This window comes from Dreissena polymorpha, chromosome 2 (assembly GCF_020536995.1).
Source record: "Dreissena polymorpha isolate Duluth1 chromosome 2, UMN_Dpol_1.0, whole genome shotgun sequence".
NCBI lineage: Eukaryota > Metazoa > Mollusca > Bivalvia > Myida > Dreissenidae > Dreissena > Dreissena polymorpha.
In genome coordinates this window covers 143095777-143113827 of record NC_068356.1, presented here as the reverse complement: position 1 = coordinate 143113827, position 18051 = coordinate 143095777, and the positions used below count along the sequence as shown (strand labels likewise).

General features: G+C 36.4%; 1 protein-coding gene across 2 annotated transcripts; it reads right to left on the bottom strand.

The window, feature by feature from the left end:
- Positions 1-145: 145 nt before the first annotated feature.
- LOC127869283 (organic solute transporter subunit alpha-like) lies at positions 146-11082 on the bottom strand. 2 transcript variants are annotated; one of them, XM_052411720.1, is made up of 8 exons: positions 10638-11082; positions 9440-9578; positions 5348-5511; positions 4153-4226; positions 3614-3775; positions 2658-2769; positions 2035-2287; positions 146-1458 (listed from the first exon to the last, which is right to left on the bottom strand). In XM_052411720.1, the coding sequence occupies exons 2-8, from the start codon at positions 9519-9521 to the stop codon at positions 1244-1246; spliced, it is 1062 nt and encodes a 353-aa protein (XP_052267680.1). In that variant the 5' UTR covers positions 9522-9578; positions 10638-11082; the 3' UTR covers positions 146-1243. The 2 variants fall into 2 exon arrangements, with proteins under 2 accessions (XP_052267680.1, XP_052267679.1); XM_052411719.1 differs by having other exon boundaries at positions 10642-11082.
- Between the last annotated feature and the right edge of the window lie 6969 nt (positions 11083-18051).

Here is an 18051-nt window from a genome sequence, read left to right as displayed (position 1 = left end):
GTAGATAATTAATGCAAAATTGTCGAGTGAAAATGCATTACTAAAAATAATACGTGTATTTCACATGTTGATTTTATATATATATATATATATATATATATATATATATATATATATATATATATATATATATATATATATATATATATATATAGAACAATAATAAATACTGTAACTCAAAAGTACGTGTACTTTACGTTTACGTGTAACACTAAAAAGTGTTACCTAGTACACTAGATGCTATTCGTAATTAGATAGCAATGACACAATTAGCCATGTACCCATCAAAAGCATGTATACATAGTAATTATATGATGCTTGAAGAAAGTCTCGATGTACAAACAAATCGAAAGTAATAAGCTCACAACGGCGTAAACTTTCTTATTAGGCAAATAATAAACAAGCATGCGAACCAATCGTATTAACATCTTTGAACGAGACGTTAATGAACTATTCTGTCCGTACAAAAGTTTCAACTACAATGTATTCTATAAATGGACATCGCCTTATCGACATGCATACCATAATTAAGAATTCATTAAAACATACATATATTACCATAGGTAACAACTACTATAACACGCAAAAATCGCTTAAGGTAAAAATAAAAATAAATGTCATGGATTCAAACGGAAACAAAATCGATTTACCTACTCGACTGAACTCAATATACGTGCGTACATGTCTTCTTTGAATCAGCAATAGAAAATACACAAATAATGCGATTGTATACCAGTTTAAATACTCTTAATATCATCTCTTTGCCAGTAATTAGTGTCGTTAAAGTAATATTATGGGCATTTTTCACTGTTGAATTGAACTGAAAAGAATTAAAAGGTCAAAAGAGTTAATTAAAATGTGGTTACTGACCAATTATCTGCAACTCATCTTGCTACCAGTTGTTTATAAAAATATATTTTATAGTCGATATTCTTACGTGACTCACCCAGTCCTCTAAGCCGAAATGATCCGTAAAACAAAATTGTATCTTTGTGTCGTATGAACGAATCTGCACTAAAACTTAATTTAGGTTCACATCGCACATGCATGATAAGTTGTCAATCGAAAGTACGGTTGATATTCAAATGCATTATTTTTCTCTTTTCAGGATATTTGTTTAGTAAGTTGATGCTGCATTAACAAATATAAGTGTATATGAAGTGAAAACTCCCAAAATAAACAACGGTTGCGATAGACACCTATAAACTGTTAGATGCCCATAATATCACTTTAAATTTAAAGATCAGTTCAATTTCGTTGACTCTATTTCGATTGTATTGTTTTCAATAGCCCCGTAATTGTCTTCACGCCAGTGCGCATGCCCGAATTCATTATCACAACCGGGCAGGTCTTCACGTGGAGTTGGTCCGGGTAATATGGTCTCGTCCATTCTGTAGCCTTTTCGGGCAAGCAGGCACAGCAAAAACGTCTCAACTATCAGTGCGAAGTGGTTGAATGCTGATAGGGAAAAACGATAAAGACATTAAGAATGGAAATTTTAAAGGATTAATCAAATGATAATGCATGTTTAGCAATAAACCTTTTTGACCATAAACAACCAAATGTAACGATTGTAACACGGTTTTGAAGATCTAAATTTGAAATAAATCCTTTAAAAATCGCTTGGAAACATTTGAAACAGATTACACCGGATGCGAATAGCAGATTCTCGTACGTACAAGTCAATTGTTCACCGAACACTTTGATTCACATATTCTAGCCTGCATTTTAAGAAAGCTTTCTGATGCCATATCCGTTGCGATTATTAGAGATTATGAAAGTTCAGTTTAATAAAAAAAGTAAACACACCCTTTAAGAAATCTAACCCCCTACCCCACCCCCTCAATGTACATGCTGTTTTATTGCATCGTTCATTTTGTTAAATCTCTGGAAGAAATCAATGAGAAAGTGCCTAAACTATGCTTCGGCTATAGAATTCGTGAGACAATCAGACAATGCCCAAGCCGTTTTACCGCAATTCTAAGATTTTCGTTAACTTAATCCAAAAGCGTCTAAAAACGGAAATGCACATACCGTTATCACGAACGGCGGGTCCCCGACTGGCGATGCATCCTGGGATGCCGTGAGTTGCCAGAATGTTAAAGACGAGGCTCTGGATGGTCGAGGTGATGAGTAGAAGCTGTAGCGAGAAGAACTTGACGCCGATGCGGTATGATTTAAGGAATGGCGAGGTGGCGCGGCAGATGACGATAGTTCCGTACATGGAGAACAGCGCGGAAATCACGGTGATCGTGGTGATATAGAGGTATGCGGAGGCGGGGGAGGTCTAAGGTGGCAAAGTGGATATAAATAAATAAAATATTTTTAGTTTAGAGATCAATGTCAAATGGCTCATCAACAATTGCTGCGTAGGAATTAAACGATAAAATCACATCAAACCAATTAGAATTGCGGTTTGATAAATAAAAGCTTAATCAAGTTGTTAAGCTGAGAATATGTAGTGATGTGAATGATTAAATAAATAAAAACATATTTTCAGCTCTTCAATTAATTAGCATGACCTTTTTTAAAGCCCTTATGTTATCTAGCTCGATGGTGGATTCTGTGTTTTAAATTAAATTTTTCGTATATACAGTATTATAAGCCAAATGGCTGTCGAAACTTCCTCGATGTATAAATTTTAAAAAAATACGTACCAGATCCTGTTTGTAAATCCCATCAAACCACAGTGCGGCGGCAATGATCGACAGCACAGGTCGGATCACGGCCACTTGTAGGGCGCATAGCTTAAAGAAAAACAGCGACTGCCTGAAAGTATAATAACCTCAATACACTTTTATTGCATATTTTTATTATTATGAAAATCACAATGATCATTAGCGGTATTAACATAATGTTCACTGATAGTTCAAAATAGTTATGCCATTCGTTAAAAACATCAACATTGTGTGGTTATTTCTAAGCGTTTGAGGTCCCCCGCACCTAGGGCTACAAAAGAGAGGACCCGGAGTGTGGCCCTTCCTAATTAATTTTATAGACTCGCAAACGCTGGGACTTTTTTATAATAGCTGCGATTTCCAGCTATGTTTTTTTTCAACTAAAAGGCATTACATTTTGGTGTGGTCTTGTGTTTAGGAAATGGGGAGCCGGAGTACCCGGAAACCGTCACCTGGTCGGTATGGTGACCAACAACCAATCTCGCCTGCGGCGGCAGCGCTTACGGAACCCTTGATGTCTATGCGGAGAGCGCTAACAAGACAGCCAAACACACACACATTGACCACATTATATTTTTTATGTATGTACATTTCAGTATTAAAATAATCTTGCTTAAAAGTATACCAGACAGAGTATTGCCCGCTTCACAACATCCAATGGTTTTCTGTTACCATTTGATAAAAAAAATCAGATTTTTAGTAACAGAACAATGGAAATAATCACTCAAAACAAACCATAACTTGACGTTGATTCCGATAAAGATAACATCAAAAGCAGATGGGTAAAATGGGGGACCGTTTCATAGTTACCCACTTTACGCGTTTTATTTACATATGAACGTTTTATAACATAACGAATTATAGACAGTGTCAACATTATAAAAAGAAGGCAACCAATAAATTTTATAAGTCTACATTTAAATCCGCAAACTTACTCAGTAAGAAGCCTCGGTCGCAATATGCAACAACAACAACAGCAACATGGCGGGAGGGAAGTTTGAATGGTCATTCCCCGGAAGTGCTCGATCATACGTGCCTCATTGCCAAAAGTATCAATGATTAGCGACACCAGCGTGAAGAAACACACGGATAGGTAGCTGTGTGATAAAACGAGATGAAGGATCATACATAAAGGTTCCACGAGTCTGTGTGTGTTTGGGCAACGATGCAAGTTCAAACATTCCAACTCATTTGAAAAGTTATTATGTATTTGTAATGCTATTTTTTATCATGCGAGTTCACAGCGGAGTTTGACCCTTGAAAGACGAAAAACGACACCATAATTAATCTTTTAAACAAGTGACAAATTCTGCTATTGTGTTCATTAAAACATATATAGATGTAAAATATGTTATATTAAGCATATAGAGATTAGAAAACTTTATAAACCATACAAATATTATGTCACGAATTAAGTACAATGTAAACAAAGAAGAGCACGAATAATACAGAAGGACTGAAAACAACTCGTTACCAAGATGCAAACAGATCCAGGAGGAAGCTGATCTTTGGTGCCATCAGGGCCATTAACGCCATAACAATCGTCACCTGTAACACTCATTCAATGCATTACAATTTACCATACAAACAAGGTAAGGCATACGTGAAATTTCTGGAAAACAACTAGATGCGTCATACACACTGATCACTAACCCCTCCTACGACACAGACATAATTCTCAAGTCAGTTAAATAGAACTTGATTCCAAACCAACACGCATCTTTAGAGAAATGGCAAAAGGTTCATAATTCTAAACGAATGTATGGCAGCTATAATTCTTTCCTGTTCTATCACATACACAGTAAGCCCATGTTTGAGGGTATTTTTACAAGCAGAAAAATAGTACAGAACACACAATTGTGGGCACTATATTTTGAGTAATTGAAAATAAATCAATGCCAATGATTCTCTCAAAACTGGTCGAAATCCATTCCATGACGAACACATTCATATTGATGACATTCAGCTTTGTATGTTCAAGCAAATTCTACCAACAGACAAAGAGCGATAATTCTGCCAGATCTGGGCGCAGTCATAATTCCTTTTATTGACGATCATCTACACATTGAGGTAATCCAGCTGTGAAAGTTTGAGCAAAATCAACAAAGAGGTAAAAGAGTTGAGTACACAAAATATTTCGGAATAAATTCTAGTGAAAAAAGGGGGCAATTATTCTACGAAAAAGTTGTAAGAGCCAAATTTCAAATTTAAACGATCGTCAGAACATTGTGGTTGTAAAAATTTGAAAAATACCAACCAAGCAGCTAAAACGTAATTGCAAAACAGACTAAGGTTCATTATGCAACCGAAACTGGTTGCAGCCAAATATCATTTTTTACGTTCAGCTACACATTAATAAGGTCATTCGGCTGTAAAACTTTCAGCGAAACCCAGAAGTTAAAGAGGTGTCGAAAACACAAGATTCAGGACATACGGAAGTACCGAGGAATGGACAAGTGTATTGCTTATTGTCGTTCACCTTCAATCAAGGTGCAATGACTTCTGATGCATTAGTGCATTTAAAGGCTGGGAAGGGGAATCCGAACTTACCGGTACGTTGCATTCGAGTGATAATTTCGATTAATTATTTATTTAGATCCAATTTCAGATGCATATAAGTAATATTCGATATGTTGAAGAAAACAAAACACCAACCAGTTCTTTCTTACCGGATATAAGCCTAGGATAGTGGCGACCTTCCGCACCTTGACCCCGTTCCCATGGTAAACTTGGTGCAAGAACACGAGCTCCTCGAGGAAGATAGCTAGGCACGCGAGTACGAGCGCGCACGCAACCGCCATCAGTACGGTACGAGGAAAGTCTGCGCGTAGTTCTGACAGTATAAAACAGAATAATTTAAAAAAAAATAGAGCGATACACTTATATTTATTTTAAAAGTGCACTTACGCTACTATTTGGAAAATAATCGCTTGCGTGTGTGCGCATTAAGTTCATACCTTTTAATTTTATACCGAATATACGTGTGGAGATTTGTTTAACACATATTTAAGCTCATTTTCGTCGTGCTTCTTAAATGAAGTCCTTGTGCCATTGTAGTTTCTTATGGGAGGAACCAGCACTTCCGTGGCTCTTAATGCGAAGATCATGAGAATGATGTTTGAATGTGGGTCGAATATGCGACCTTTTACTTGCAAAAACACCATATAATGGGGTCTTATTCCAAGATGTTAGTATTTTGAAAAAAAAGATATTCAACAGGGATAATTTTAGGTCTGCGTCCTGCGTCCTGTACGCATAGAAATCGCAGAGGACGCAAACATTAGCTATATATGCGTCCCGCGGACGCACAATCCTAAAAATGTGATAAATTATGATACTAAAAAAAAATTCGCGAACTGAGAAAAAAGATTTTACGACCAACAAACGTGCAAATCGACCAAAAATGGCCGCCATTTTACTATTGCGCAATCAATAATCCGGGTCATTGAAAAGCTTAATTTTGTATTCAACAATAGGAAGCGTCATTATTATACGGAGCATGGGTTGCATAGCACTATATTTTTCTGACAATTTTGTAACTTTCTAGTTACACATTAAAAGTCCTCGTGCATTTCATATAAAAAATTCTTCGTCGGGGAAAGCGGGCTTTTAATTTGAATGATGAATATAAACTCGTAGTGCTTTGTTTTAAAGTGGAAACTTTTTATGTTAATTACGTTGCATGTTAATGGCTACAGTCGAGATATGTCAGTAAAACTGCTCATCTATCATAATAGTCAAGTTTGGTTATTGTTTATCGCACTACACACGCGTGAATGTGATGTACAGTGGCCTGTTTAAGTTTTAAAAATAATCTAGTCATAAATCTGTTTAGGTGCCTTTTAAAGTTCCCTGTTTAATTGCGACTAGATAGCCATGTGATGTCATTAAACGTTGCAGTGTTTCAGATTGGGTCGGCCCTTCAGCTTTTGGCCGATAAAATTTGCAAATGGTCGAAGAAATTTAATTCATTTCGACAATCGGGCCGACAAATAAACCGTTCCTCAGACAATTTGACCGGTACATTTCTGTAGGAATAAGTCAAGTCTTTTGGACGATCAAATATCAGTGTGCATTCTAGACCGCGCGATTACGCGAATCGCACTATGTTTCCAAAGATCGCGCACATTTGCAGCATGTGTGCGAGAATATTCGCGCGCTCGATATTCATGAGTTTTTTAAAGCTCAAAGCGATATTGACTTCGCCGAAAATTTAAAGAGCCGATTTACGATCGTCTGTCAATAACATGTATCTATTTACCCAACTTAAGCCCGCCTTAAGGCGGAGCGTCGTTGTGTTGGAAAATCGATTTTAACCAACGAGAGCGCACGCTTTGAGTGAGCGACAGCACTCGTCGGCAGTCAATACCTGCATTAAAATTATGCAGACGACTCGTGACGTAATTGACATAAGTGTTTGGTTTTGTGGCAGTTTGTTTGCTTTGTTAGACCTACCTTTCTAATCTGACGCTACGTTTTACACCACCACGATGAAATCGTGGCTAGTTATTTAGAAAATTGATGATGGCAACCGGGTGTAATGCGTAAAGCGTTTTAACAAATTATCTTTGAATTGATTTCGCATAACTGTAAACGTTTTGTTTAATTCGCAAATGGGCATAATGACATAATTAATTTAAAAAATCCTCCGAATTTCAATGTTCGACGTTTAATGTAAACGCGACTGGATTATGGGTAATGGATAGAGTTGGAACATGACTGCATCCATCGATCAATACGTACGTTAGGGATATATGTATCTAAGTATAAGCATAAGTTAATTTCTGTTGGAGTTTTGAATAGAAATCTCTTAGTTACACATCAGGAGAGAGACCTCACTATTAATTGTATCCATGAAATTCTCTCTTTACATTTAGTTGTCCTCGAATGCTTTGAGCTTTTATGGGTACACACGCACAGCTCATCCGGAAGGTCAATAGCTGGGAATTGGATTACTAGCATTGCAACTAGCTTTACAATGTGGCACTTGATAATAAAGTTTCATATTGATACATTTCCTAACCTCTTAAATTGGTCAGTTTTACCATCACATGTCCAGTAAACAGGCTGTGAATGGGGAATTTCGGTTAAAAAAATCAAACTCTAAAGCCTTGAGAAACAGACTAAACACATACACTCAGGGCATGGAAAAGTATTAGTGGCAAGGCTAAAGGGCCTCTTTTGAAGCGGCCTTATAGGCATGGAAAAGAGCTGTACTTAGGAAATTGTTCTGACCATGAATAATTGAACTCTCCTAAGTCTATAGTTAAGTGTTATTTGAAGTAAAATGTTATTGGATTTAGTCTTGATTAGTTTTTTTTTATTAACTGTACGATAACAAAACTATCTGAAAGTTTTTTCATGATTTAGGACAAAATTTCGGAAACAAATACCACTGAGGACTCCTGTCCTGAGGAAATTGGGGCCAATCTGAAACACTGTGTTGAAATACCCTGATCCACTATGTTTTTCTTCTGCTCATATATGGGACCCATACTTTTTCTCTGGGACCCATAGATTTAAAACCTATGAGTCCCTGGGACTCTACTTTTGATTTCTAAAATTATCACTGATTCAATGTTAAAATCAAACAAAACACTCAGTTACCCTAAAGAGCCTTGCGAAGACAAAAAACAATACATAGGCGGCGCTCTGGATATAGCAACACATTGTCGAGCGTGCCTATAGCAATAAGGAGACGACGCTCTAGATAGAGCAATACATGGCCGATCGTACCTATAGCGATACAGAGACGACTCTCTAGAGATAGCAGCACATGGTCGATCGTACATAAACCAAAACATGCACGACGCTCTTGATATAGCAATACATGGCCGATAATACCTATAGCACGACGCTTTAGAGATAACAACACATGACATATCATACATATAGCAATACATAGACTATAGAGATAGAAACACATGGCCGATAATACCTATCGCAATACAAAATCGACGCTCTAGAGGTAGCAACACATGGCCGATTATAACTAGTGTAGCAATACAGAGACGGCGCTCTAAGAAAAGAAATGCATGGCCGATCGTACCTAGAGCAATACAGAGACGACGTTCGAGATATAGCAACACATGGCCGATCTTACCTATAGCAAAACAGAGACGTCGCTCTAATAATAGAAATGCATGGCCGATCATAACTATAGCAATACAAAGACGACGTTCTAGATATAGCAATACATGGCAGATCGTACCTATAGCAATACGGAAATGACGCTGTAGATATAGATATACATAGACGTTCAAACCTAAAGTAATAATGAGATGACGCTATAGATTTAGCAATACATGGACGTTGAAACCTACAGTAATAATGAGACGATGCTCTAGATATAGCAATACATGGCCGATCGTATATATAGCAATACGGAGACGACGTTCTAGATATAGCAACACATGGCCGATTGTATCTATAGCAATACGGAAATGACGCTCTCGATACAGCAAAACAGGCCGATCTAACCTTTGTAAATAAAGCAATACGTGAGAGATCTAAGCGCGTTCGATTTAGTAAAACAATGCCAATCCAATTAACTTTAGATGCGTGTAACTTATGTGTAAAACACATTCTTAAATTATTATGTTAAACCAAAACAATCCCAATAGTTACATTGTAGATATAGCAGGACGGGACCAACCTTACCTCTGTAGATAAAATAAATACGGAAACGAGGCAGTGTATACATAGCCATACGATGTCAAAATTAACGTAGTAGTAGTAGTAAAAATACGCGCCCGACGTACCGCTGAATAGCACTGACGTATCCGGGTAGTCGTTGGAACAGTTTGCTGTCATACTGTTATGTTGAAAATGTGACCCGACCATCTGTCACTGATTGGTGCGCGGTCGCGTTGTTTTTCGTGGAAAACGCCTTCCATTCACCTGTTACATCAAGATACTGTCATTACTCTTATTTTTGCATTTTGTTTGACTATTTAGATTAACAAAAACCATGAGTGTAAACTTAAAATTCAATATTTTCGGAAAGTATGCAGAAAAATCTTCCGTTTTACATGATAATGTCGTGTAGCTTTTTTCTAGCAAACACTATTGATGTAATTTTCCAAATTTTTGCTTAAATGTCAACCTTAACTGTGCGGAATCCAAAGCTTTACATTAAAGGGACCTTTTCACAGATTTTGGAATATATTGAAGTGTGTTATTACATGCTTTATATTGATAAACATTTGATATAAAAGCCTCCAGTAAAAAAATAAGAAAAAAAAAGTAACCCTTAACTGGGCTCGAACCACTGACCCCTGGAGTAAAAGTCTAACGCTAAGACCACTCGGCCATTCATGCCCAGTAAAAGTCTAACGCTAAGACCACTCGGCCATTCATGCCCATACAATTAATAAAGCAATCCTAATAGTGTAACAAAATATAACGACAACAACAGAACTTTCCAAACTATTCAATCGTTTCGCGTTGCAAAGCTTTATAATTTTCAGGTTTTGAAATCTTCAACATATGCTTATAATGGATTTTTTATAGCACGATAAATGTTCAGTATTACTGTTTCAGCACAAATATCAACGAAAATTTGCGAATCTGAATCTTCTTTTTTTTTATTTTGTCCATTAACCAAAACGTGAAAATGTCCCTTTAATGAAAACCTTATCTTTGAGAGGTGGTAAGATATTCAAATAAAATAGACATATCGAATAAAACATTATTGTGTAAGCATTAAAACGTCACCTACACCACTGTAAAGTGTAATTTTTATTGAACGAAAACATACCATGTTTAATTACATGTGAATATTCAGTTATACAAACATGAAAATTGTAAGTTTAAATGTCATCAGAAAAATGATCCCAGTCGATCGAAAAATATTAAAGGTGTAATTAAATTGCCTGCATACCATACTGCGAGTTCGTTCGTTGTTGTTTTCAAACGAAAATGCAGCATTAAAAAAAATAAGAGGAAGTACACACGTACTTACATAGTATAGCAAGATATCCACTTTTTCATACTGGACGTATATATATACATGTGTATCATATACTTGCACACATCATTTGTTTATTTGAACAGTGTTATCAAGCGCGTATTGTACCCGTTTGCAATCGACGACGTTCAAAATTTGTATACTTCTAACCGTTGCTCTTGTTGTTAATTGTGTTAATTACTCAATATTTAATTTAATGTCGCAAAGAATAAATTCAGCTCTATCGATTATCAATTAAGATGATATACGTGTCGATTTAAGTATCCATATATCACACACATCCTCCTGATAATGATATAACTTAACTGTAATCTTTATCTTGTTTGATTACTTTGTCTCGTTCATGTTCTGAGTTCGTCATTTTGTCGCGGAAATCTATTTATTAAGTCTAACAATTATATTAAGTTAGAACAATGTACATAAAACAACGTCACACCAAACCAGCGACACACGTGTGCCAGTCAAACGAATTATCTGGTAATGATAATATCAGCTTATACGTGAAGCGTAAAGTTAGCATCGTAGCCACGCTGAGGAACGACGAAGCTATTGCCTCGGCTTAATGTAATTACCAACTTATATTAGTTTATGAAATACCACCGACTTATGTCTTCAGATAATTTGAATGTGATGTCGATTTATTGATTTTTATGATTGATTATTATTCAGATTTAAAACACATAATATACAAATTATAAATCTAATTTACATAACAATTATTTCTAAAAGTATAACAATTATTACTAAATGTATTTGAGATTGCTGCTGAACAAAACCTATGGTCTAAAAACTGCCGTAAAAATAATATGAATTAAGATATGGCAATAAAAGGGACAAAAAAGTGCGGAAAAATAAAAAGTCTTAATAAAGCGTATCACCTCAGACTAGTTTTGAAGGGAATAGATCAGCAACTAACTCACACTTAAAATATCAAATAAAATTAAATTAAAATATGTCGCATAGCAAAATAAGTAAAAAGGAAATCTGGAATAAAAACCATTTGGACTACCGGTACTTTTTGTATAAATCACTAGATGACTATCATAAATAAAATAAAAACTTAAGGAGAGAATGTGAGGGCATGTCTCCAGAGCATGAGACGGATTTAAAGTCGCATTAAGGTACGCCACTGGCACTAAAAATATATAAGTTTAATGTATGTAACGAAATGCGTGTGTGATGAGATTTGTAACAGATTGGATTCGCTTACATTATGTTCATTGGTAGGCGCGTTACAGTAATACTTAGCATCTGTTACTTAGCAAACTAGCATTTAAAAGTTTGAAGCTGGGAACAAGTCATGTGCACCATCTTCTAAACGATCAATCAATATATAGTGATATCCTTAAATCACGAAATTTCCGGAAAATCTACAATCAGAGTTGTCGTTCCTAGCTCTCACGAACACATACCGTCGTGCAGTAATTGATCTTGGAATTAAAATGCCTTTAAAATGGATGTTCTTTTTATAGCCTTTTTCCTATTTTATGAAAATCAGTGCGCTGGTCTACACACAAAAATAGTCATTTTAAAGTTCACAGTCAAAATCTCCCGACAAATAGCTACACCAGTAATATCTGAATCGATCATCACCACGTGGTGTGCATTGGTGGCAAGGATTTAGTTACAGCCGTGCTAAGGACAAGTCAAATATCTGTGCCATACCCGTAGCCGGGCCGGGGGGGGTGCGTTTCAACCCAATAAATTTTTTTGACGAGTCTGTTAAAGCTGTAACTGTAATAGATATCATAACGTAATGATGAAGCCTACTTGTTGTGGGTTGAAATCCCAGTCCAATAACCTTTTTCGACAATCATTGAAATGGCTGGATAACAATTTGATTAACTTGAATAAATAATCTTATAAAAAAGTACATTTTAGATGTTTATTAACGGAATGTTATGCCAGCTTCCAAAATTACTGAAATCAAAGGACGCAATGTTGACTATTGCCGAAGACTAATGAGTCACTGGTTAATAATTTGGTATAATACCACGATTTATAACAATTACACATTCGTTGACATTGTGCACAGCATTTTCGACAGACTGCGTTGTCTTTTTGTTATATCCCCGTACAACAATTTTCGGAAAAACCTAAACAGTTTTCCACAAAAAATTATCAGCTATGCTCAAGACAGGAAAATGTTGTTGTTGTATGGAAAGAAAACAAATCATTTTAACAAAACAATGCAATTTTTTTGTAGTTTACCATCACTTAATGGGATCTGTTCTGCTCCAAGTACAGAACTTTCTACAATGAGTTAATTATGTCAAACTTGACACTAGGAAATATGTCCTACTCTTTAACAGTTGTTATAATGAATTTTAAACGTTATAACATATGATCAGGTGGACGTTAACGCTGAATGTTCTTTAACTGTGACGGAACTTGAGCATAATGGGCAAATACGTCAATCTTTTTTCATCAACGTCCTGGTATACATTTCTAATGACTTTGAGACCTTAGGGCCAGAAGTTTGTGGTAATAGGGTCTTTATGAAGCCTTAATTGTTATATGTTTCTGAAATTCGTTTAGAAAAAGATAACTAATTTGTTAAAAATAGTTTTAAAACATAATAGTAACCAGTCATACCATTTTGATTTCTGTTTAGTATTGATGCAGATTAGAGAATACCAAGTTTTGTTAATCAGTGTTTGTTGTACAATACACTATTTTAACGTTTAGAGCAATCTTAGGCCTCAGGTACTATCCATAGTAGCAGACAAACGATTGTTTTGAAAAAGGAGTCAAATATTGCCTTTGCTTGAGTTATGAATGGTAGAATTTTGGAATGGTAAAATACACCAAATTTATCCAGATTCAAATAAATAATTATATTTTATACCGTTCTTACTGTTGATAATACATTCTATAAATTTGCTGTTGCATATGTAAACAAAGTGTATGCGCGCATACTAGCTTCGTGTTAAACACCGTATAAAACAAGAAACCGTCGGAGACGGGTGATGCTCCCCAAAGGTTTTTTTTTGTCACAAAATTGCATTATATATTCAGATAAAGGGAAACGTCTAGTAGTCGGGGAGAAAAGAATTGCACTATATGTACATTTAGTGGAAAATTAGCGGACACATCCTCCCGCACCTATCCACTTCGTTATTCAATAACAATCATTAATGGGAAAATTCGCACCCCTTTTCAACACTCTGGCTACGGGCCTGTGTGCGGCGGTTGCGGTATTACCTATTATGCAAAGCATCTATCGGTCTTTCTGTGAATCATAAAATAATGACCAAGTCAAACGACGTGTGCGTTTAAAGTGTGCGTCAACGACTTTACAAAATACGCACATTGAGTGCCAATTACTATTGAATGCAAACACAAACGCACACGCAGTGACGAAGGGAACTGCAGTTTTACATGGAAGACATTAGCAAGTAGTCAAGTACTAGTGATTGAGTTTTCTCGTCTTAGTTAGTTTTATATATTAGCATATTGCACTGACGGATTTATGTGTTGTACATATATTATATATATATATATATATATATATATATATATATATATATATATATATATATATATATATATATATACACGAGTGACGTCACGCTTACCAAGGTTACCAAAACGACATGCGTTAATACGTAAACGTTGAATATAGAATTGGCATCAGCAGTTTTGGTACGTTAATGTCTATCATTAAACGTTGATAAATCGTTGGTTAGTTGGAATCCGTCGGTGCCAAGAAAACGTTATTCAAAAACACTGGCCTTTTGGTCGCAGTTAACAGGACCATGCAGATGCTTAGAAAAGCTAGTAAGGCTATAGGCAGAACCACGTTATGAACGATCTGTAGAGCGCGGCCGCCACGTCCGACAAATATTTGGACCAGTTACCTACGACATCCATCATCTGCTCTGTTTTCAACTCTAACAAAGGCCCATTTAGGATGACCATCAAATCCCTACACATACAAACTAAAAGTAGGAGAACGTGACAGCAAGACACCGTCTGTAGTTCAGAAATGGGAGTCAAACGGGTACTTCTTAACGTTTACAGAACACGTGGATTCGAGCACCTCCATAGGCTCCCAGATCACGTTGTTGGCGCCTTAACCAGCGTCATAACCAGACAAACATCGACGACGTCCACAAGTTGCGGTACTTTGTTATGGAATTATACTGCACTTCGTTTCCAGACGCAATCAACAAGTAAATTGACGCCCATAACACAAGTGAATGCACTCGCAACACAGATGAAGTGTTCGTTAGGCCAATAAACGGCGAGTTTTCCGGCCAATGGAAGATATTCATCGAACTCCATAGTTATAGGTCACTGAACAAAATGATCTCCAAACTGACGTTGACGACAAAATGCGTCAGAGATTGAACTAACTTTTTTCCACGACTGCCCACCAGTGATAAATATTTTTGACATTAACCTATTTATGCCTAGTGGACTCTGCCATCCTTCAAAATTGGATCAATTTATTTCCAAAATTAAGGATGTCTAGTATATTTATTTCTGTTTAGAATATTTATTACAGAAATTCCTTTAAGCAAACAGCGCAGACCCTGATGAGACGCCGCATCATGCGGCGTCTCATTTGGGTCTACGCTGTTTGCTAATGCCTTTTTTCTAGACGCTAGGCATAAATGGGTTAAAGTTTTCTCAGAAAATCTGCGGGCCCACCACAAATTAAAGGCGCCATTGGCGAGTGGGCCATTGCTATTCCGTAGTCGAAACGGACTGAAACGGCGTCAGAAAACATATACGTTTGACATTTAAGCTAGTTTAAGCTACTTTCGTGTAATTGTTCTTATTAGTTGTACTCAATGATAAACTCATAACAAGTAAGGAACAAGAGCATCGCCTTGCGGGTGCAGACCGCTCATCTATTTTTCTTTTTAAAGGTGTAGAGACCTATCTCAATTTCAATCACAAAGCAGGGAGGGTTGGAGTGGAGAGGGTGTATAGTGTGGGGTTGTGGTCATTTATTACATGATCTTCCAAAAATGCAAAAAACAACAACAAAAAAAACAATATTTTTTTGTGGGGGGGGAGATTCTTGGGTTGGATGGTTGGATGGTATTTCAAAAATAAAATAATAAAAATATAAATATTTGTATTTTTTAACCATGTGTGAAAAAAACAAGAGATGTGTTTGTCAAAGCGCCGCTTTGAAATAATTTTTTTTATTTTTTTTTACCTTTTGCCTTGAAGGATGACCTAGACCTTGAACTTCCACCACTCAAAATGTGCAGCTTTATGAGAACACCGATTTGAAATAATTTTTTTGACCTTGAAGGATAACCTTGACCTTGAAGGATGATCTTGACCTTGAAATTCCACCACTAAAAATGTGCAGCTTCATGATAACGCCGCTTTGAGATATTTTTTACCTTTGACCTTGAAGGATGACCTTGACCTTGAACTTCCACCACTCAAAATGTGCAGCTTCATGAGAACGCCGCTTTGAAACTTTATAACAAAAATTGACCTTTGACCTTGAAGGATGACTTTGACCTTGAAGGATGACCTTGACCTTCCACCACTCAAAATGTGCAGCTTCATGAGACGGCCGCTTTGAAAATTTATATATATTTTTTTTTTACCTTGAAGGATGACCTTGACCTTGAACTTCCACCACTCAAAATGTGCAGCTTCATGATAATGCCGCTTTGAATTATATATATTTTTTTTTTTACCTTTGACCTTGAAGGATGACCTTGACCTTGAAGGATGACCTTCACATTGAACTTCCACCACTCAAAATGTGCAGCTTCATGATAACGCCTCTTTGAAAATTTGTTGTTTTTTTTTACCTTTGACCTTGAAGGATGACCTTGACCTTGAAGAATGACCTTGAACTTCCACCACTCAAAATGTGCAGCTTCATGAGAAAACCGCTTTGATTTTTTTTTAACTTTTGACCTTGAAGGATGACCTTGACCTTGAAGGATGACCTTGACCTTGAACTTCCACCACTCAAAATGTGCAGCTTCATGAGAACGCCGCTTTGAATTTTTTAATATTTTTTGTTAACTTGAAGGATGACCTTGACCTTGAAGGATGACCTTGACCTTGAACTCCCACCACTCAAAATGTGCAGCTTCATAAGATACACATGCATGCCAAATATCAAGTTGCTATCTTCAATATTAAAAAAGTTATGGCCAATGTTAAAGTTTTCGGACAGACAGACGCCATATATTTGATATTTGACCTTGAAGGATGACCTTGACCTTTCACCACTCAAAATGTTCAGCTCCATGAAATCCACATGCATGCCAAATATCAAGTTGCTATCTTCAATATTGAAAAAGTTATGGCCAATGTTAAAGTTTTCGAACGGACAGACACCATTAATTTGACATTTGACCTTGAAGGATGACCTTGACCTTTCACCACTCAAAATGTACAGCTCCATGAGATACACATGCATGCCAAATATCAAGTTGCTATCTTCAAAAGTGAAAAAGTTATGACCAATGTTAAAGATTTTTTCGGACAGACGGACAGACTGACTGACATACTTACGGACAGTTCAACTGCTATATGCCACCCTATCGGGGGCATAGTGTGAGGGTGTGGTGGTCATTTATTAGATGATCTTTCATTAAAAAAAAATAATAATGGGGGGGATGGGGGGGGGGCGTGGGGGATGGTTTGGGTGGAGTCTATTGTGGTATGTCAGGTAAGAGTTGTTTTGTCAAAGTATCAATCGAATCTAATCATAAATAAAGAAGTTATGGCAATTTAAGCAAAATTTAATAATTTGACCTTGAGAGTCAAGGTCATTCAAAGGTCAAGGTAAAATTCAACTTGCCAGGTACAGTACCCTTCTGATAGAATGAAAGTATTTGAAGTTTAAAAGCAATAGCCTTCATACTTTAGAAGTAAAGTGGATCTAAACAAAAAATGTAACCATATATTCAAAGTTACTAAGTCAAAAAAGGGCCATAATTCTGTAAAAATGACAACCAGAGTTGTGCAACTTGTCCTTTACTGTCCCCTTATGATATTTTGCGACTGTTCCAAGTATGAAAGCAATATCTATGATACTTTAGGGGTAAAGTGGACCAAAACACAAAACTTAACCAAATTTTCAAGTATAAAGGGCCCATAATTCCGTCAAAATGCCAGTCAGAGTTACATAACTATGCCTGCACAGTCCCCTTACGATAGTAAGTAACTGTTGCAAGTATGAAAGCAATAGCTTTGATACTTGATGAAAAAAGTGGACCTAAACACAAAACTTGACCAAATTTTCAATTTTCTAAGTATAAAAAGGGCACATAATTCTGTCAAAATGCCAGTAAGAGTTACATAACTTTGCCTGCACAGTCCCCTTATGATAGTTAGTAAGTGTTGCAAGTATGAAAGCAATAGCTTTGATACTTAAGGAATAAAATGGACCTAAACACAAAACTTAACCAA

What these genes read in the sequence shown, in the direction of transcription:
- LOC127869283 (XM_052411720.1), bottom strand. Translation starts at nt 9,521, where the DNA reads ATGGTCGGGTCACATTTTCAACATAACAGTATGACAGCAAACTGTTCC. An exon ending in TACGTCAGTGCTATTCAGCG is followed by an intron (nt 5,512 to 9,439) that starts GTACGTCGGGCG and finishes TTATACTGTCAG; the next exon opens with AACTACGCGCAGACTTTCCT. An exon ending in CTGGATCTGTTTGCATCTTG is followed by an intron (nt 3,776 to 4,152) that starts GTAACGAGTTGT and finishes TTTATCACACAG; the next exon opens with CTACCTATCCGTGTGTTTCT.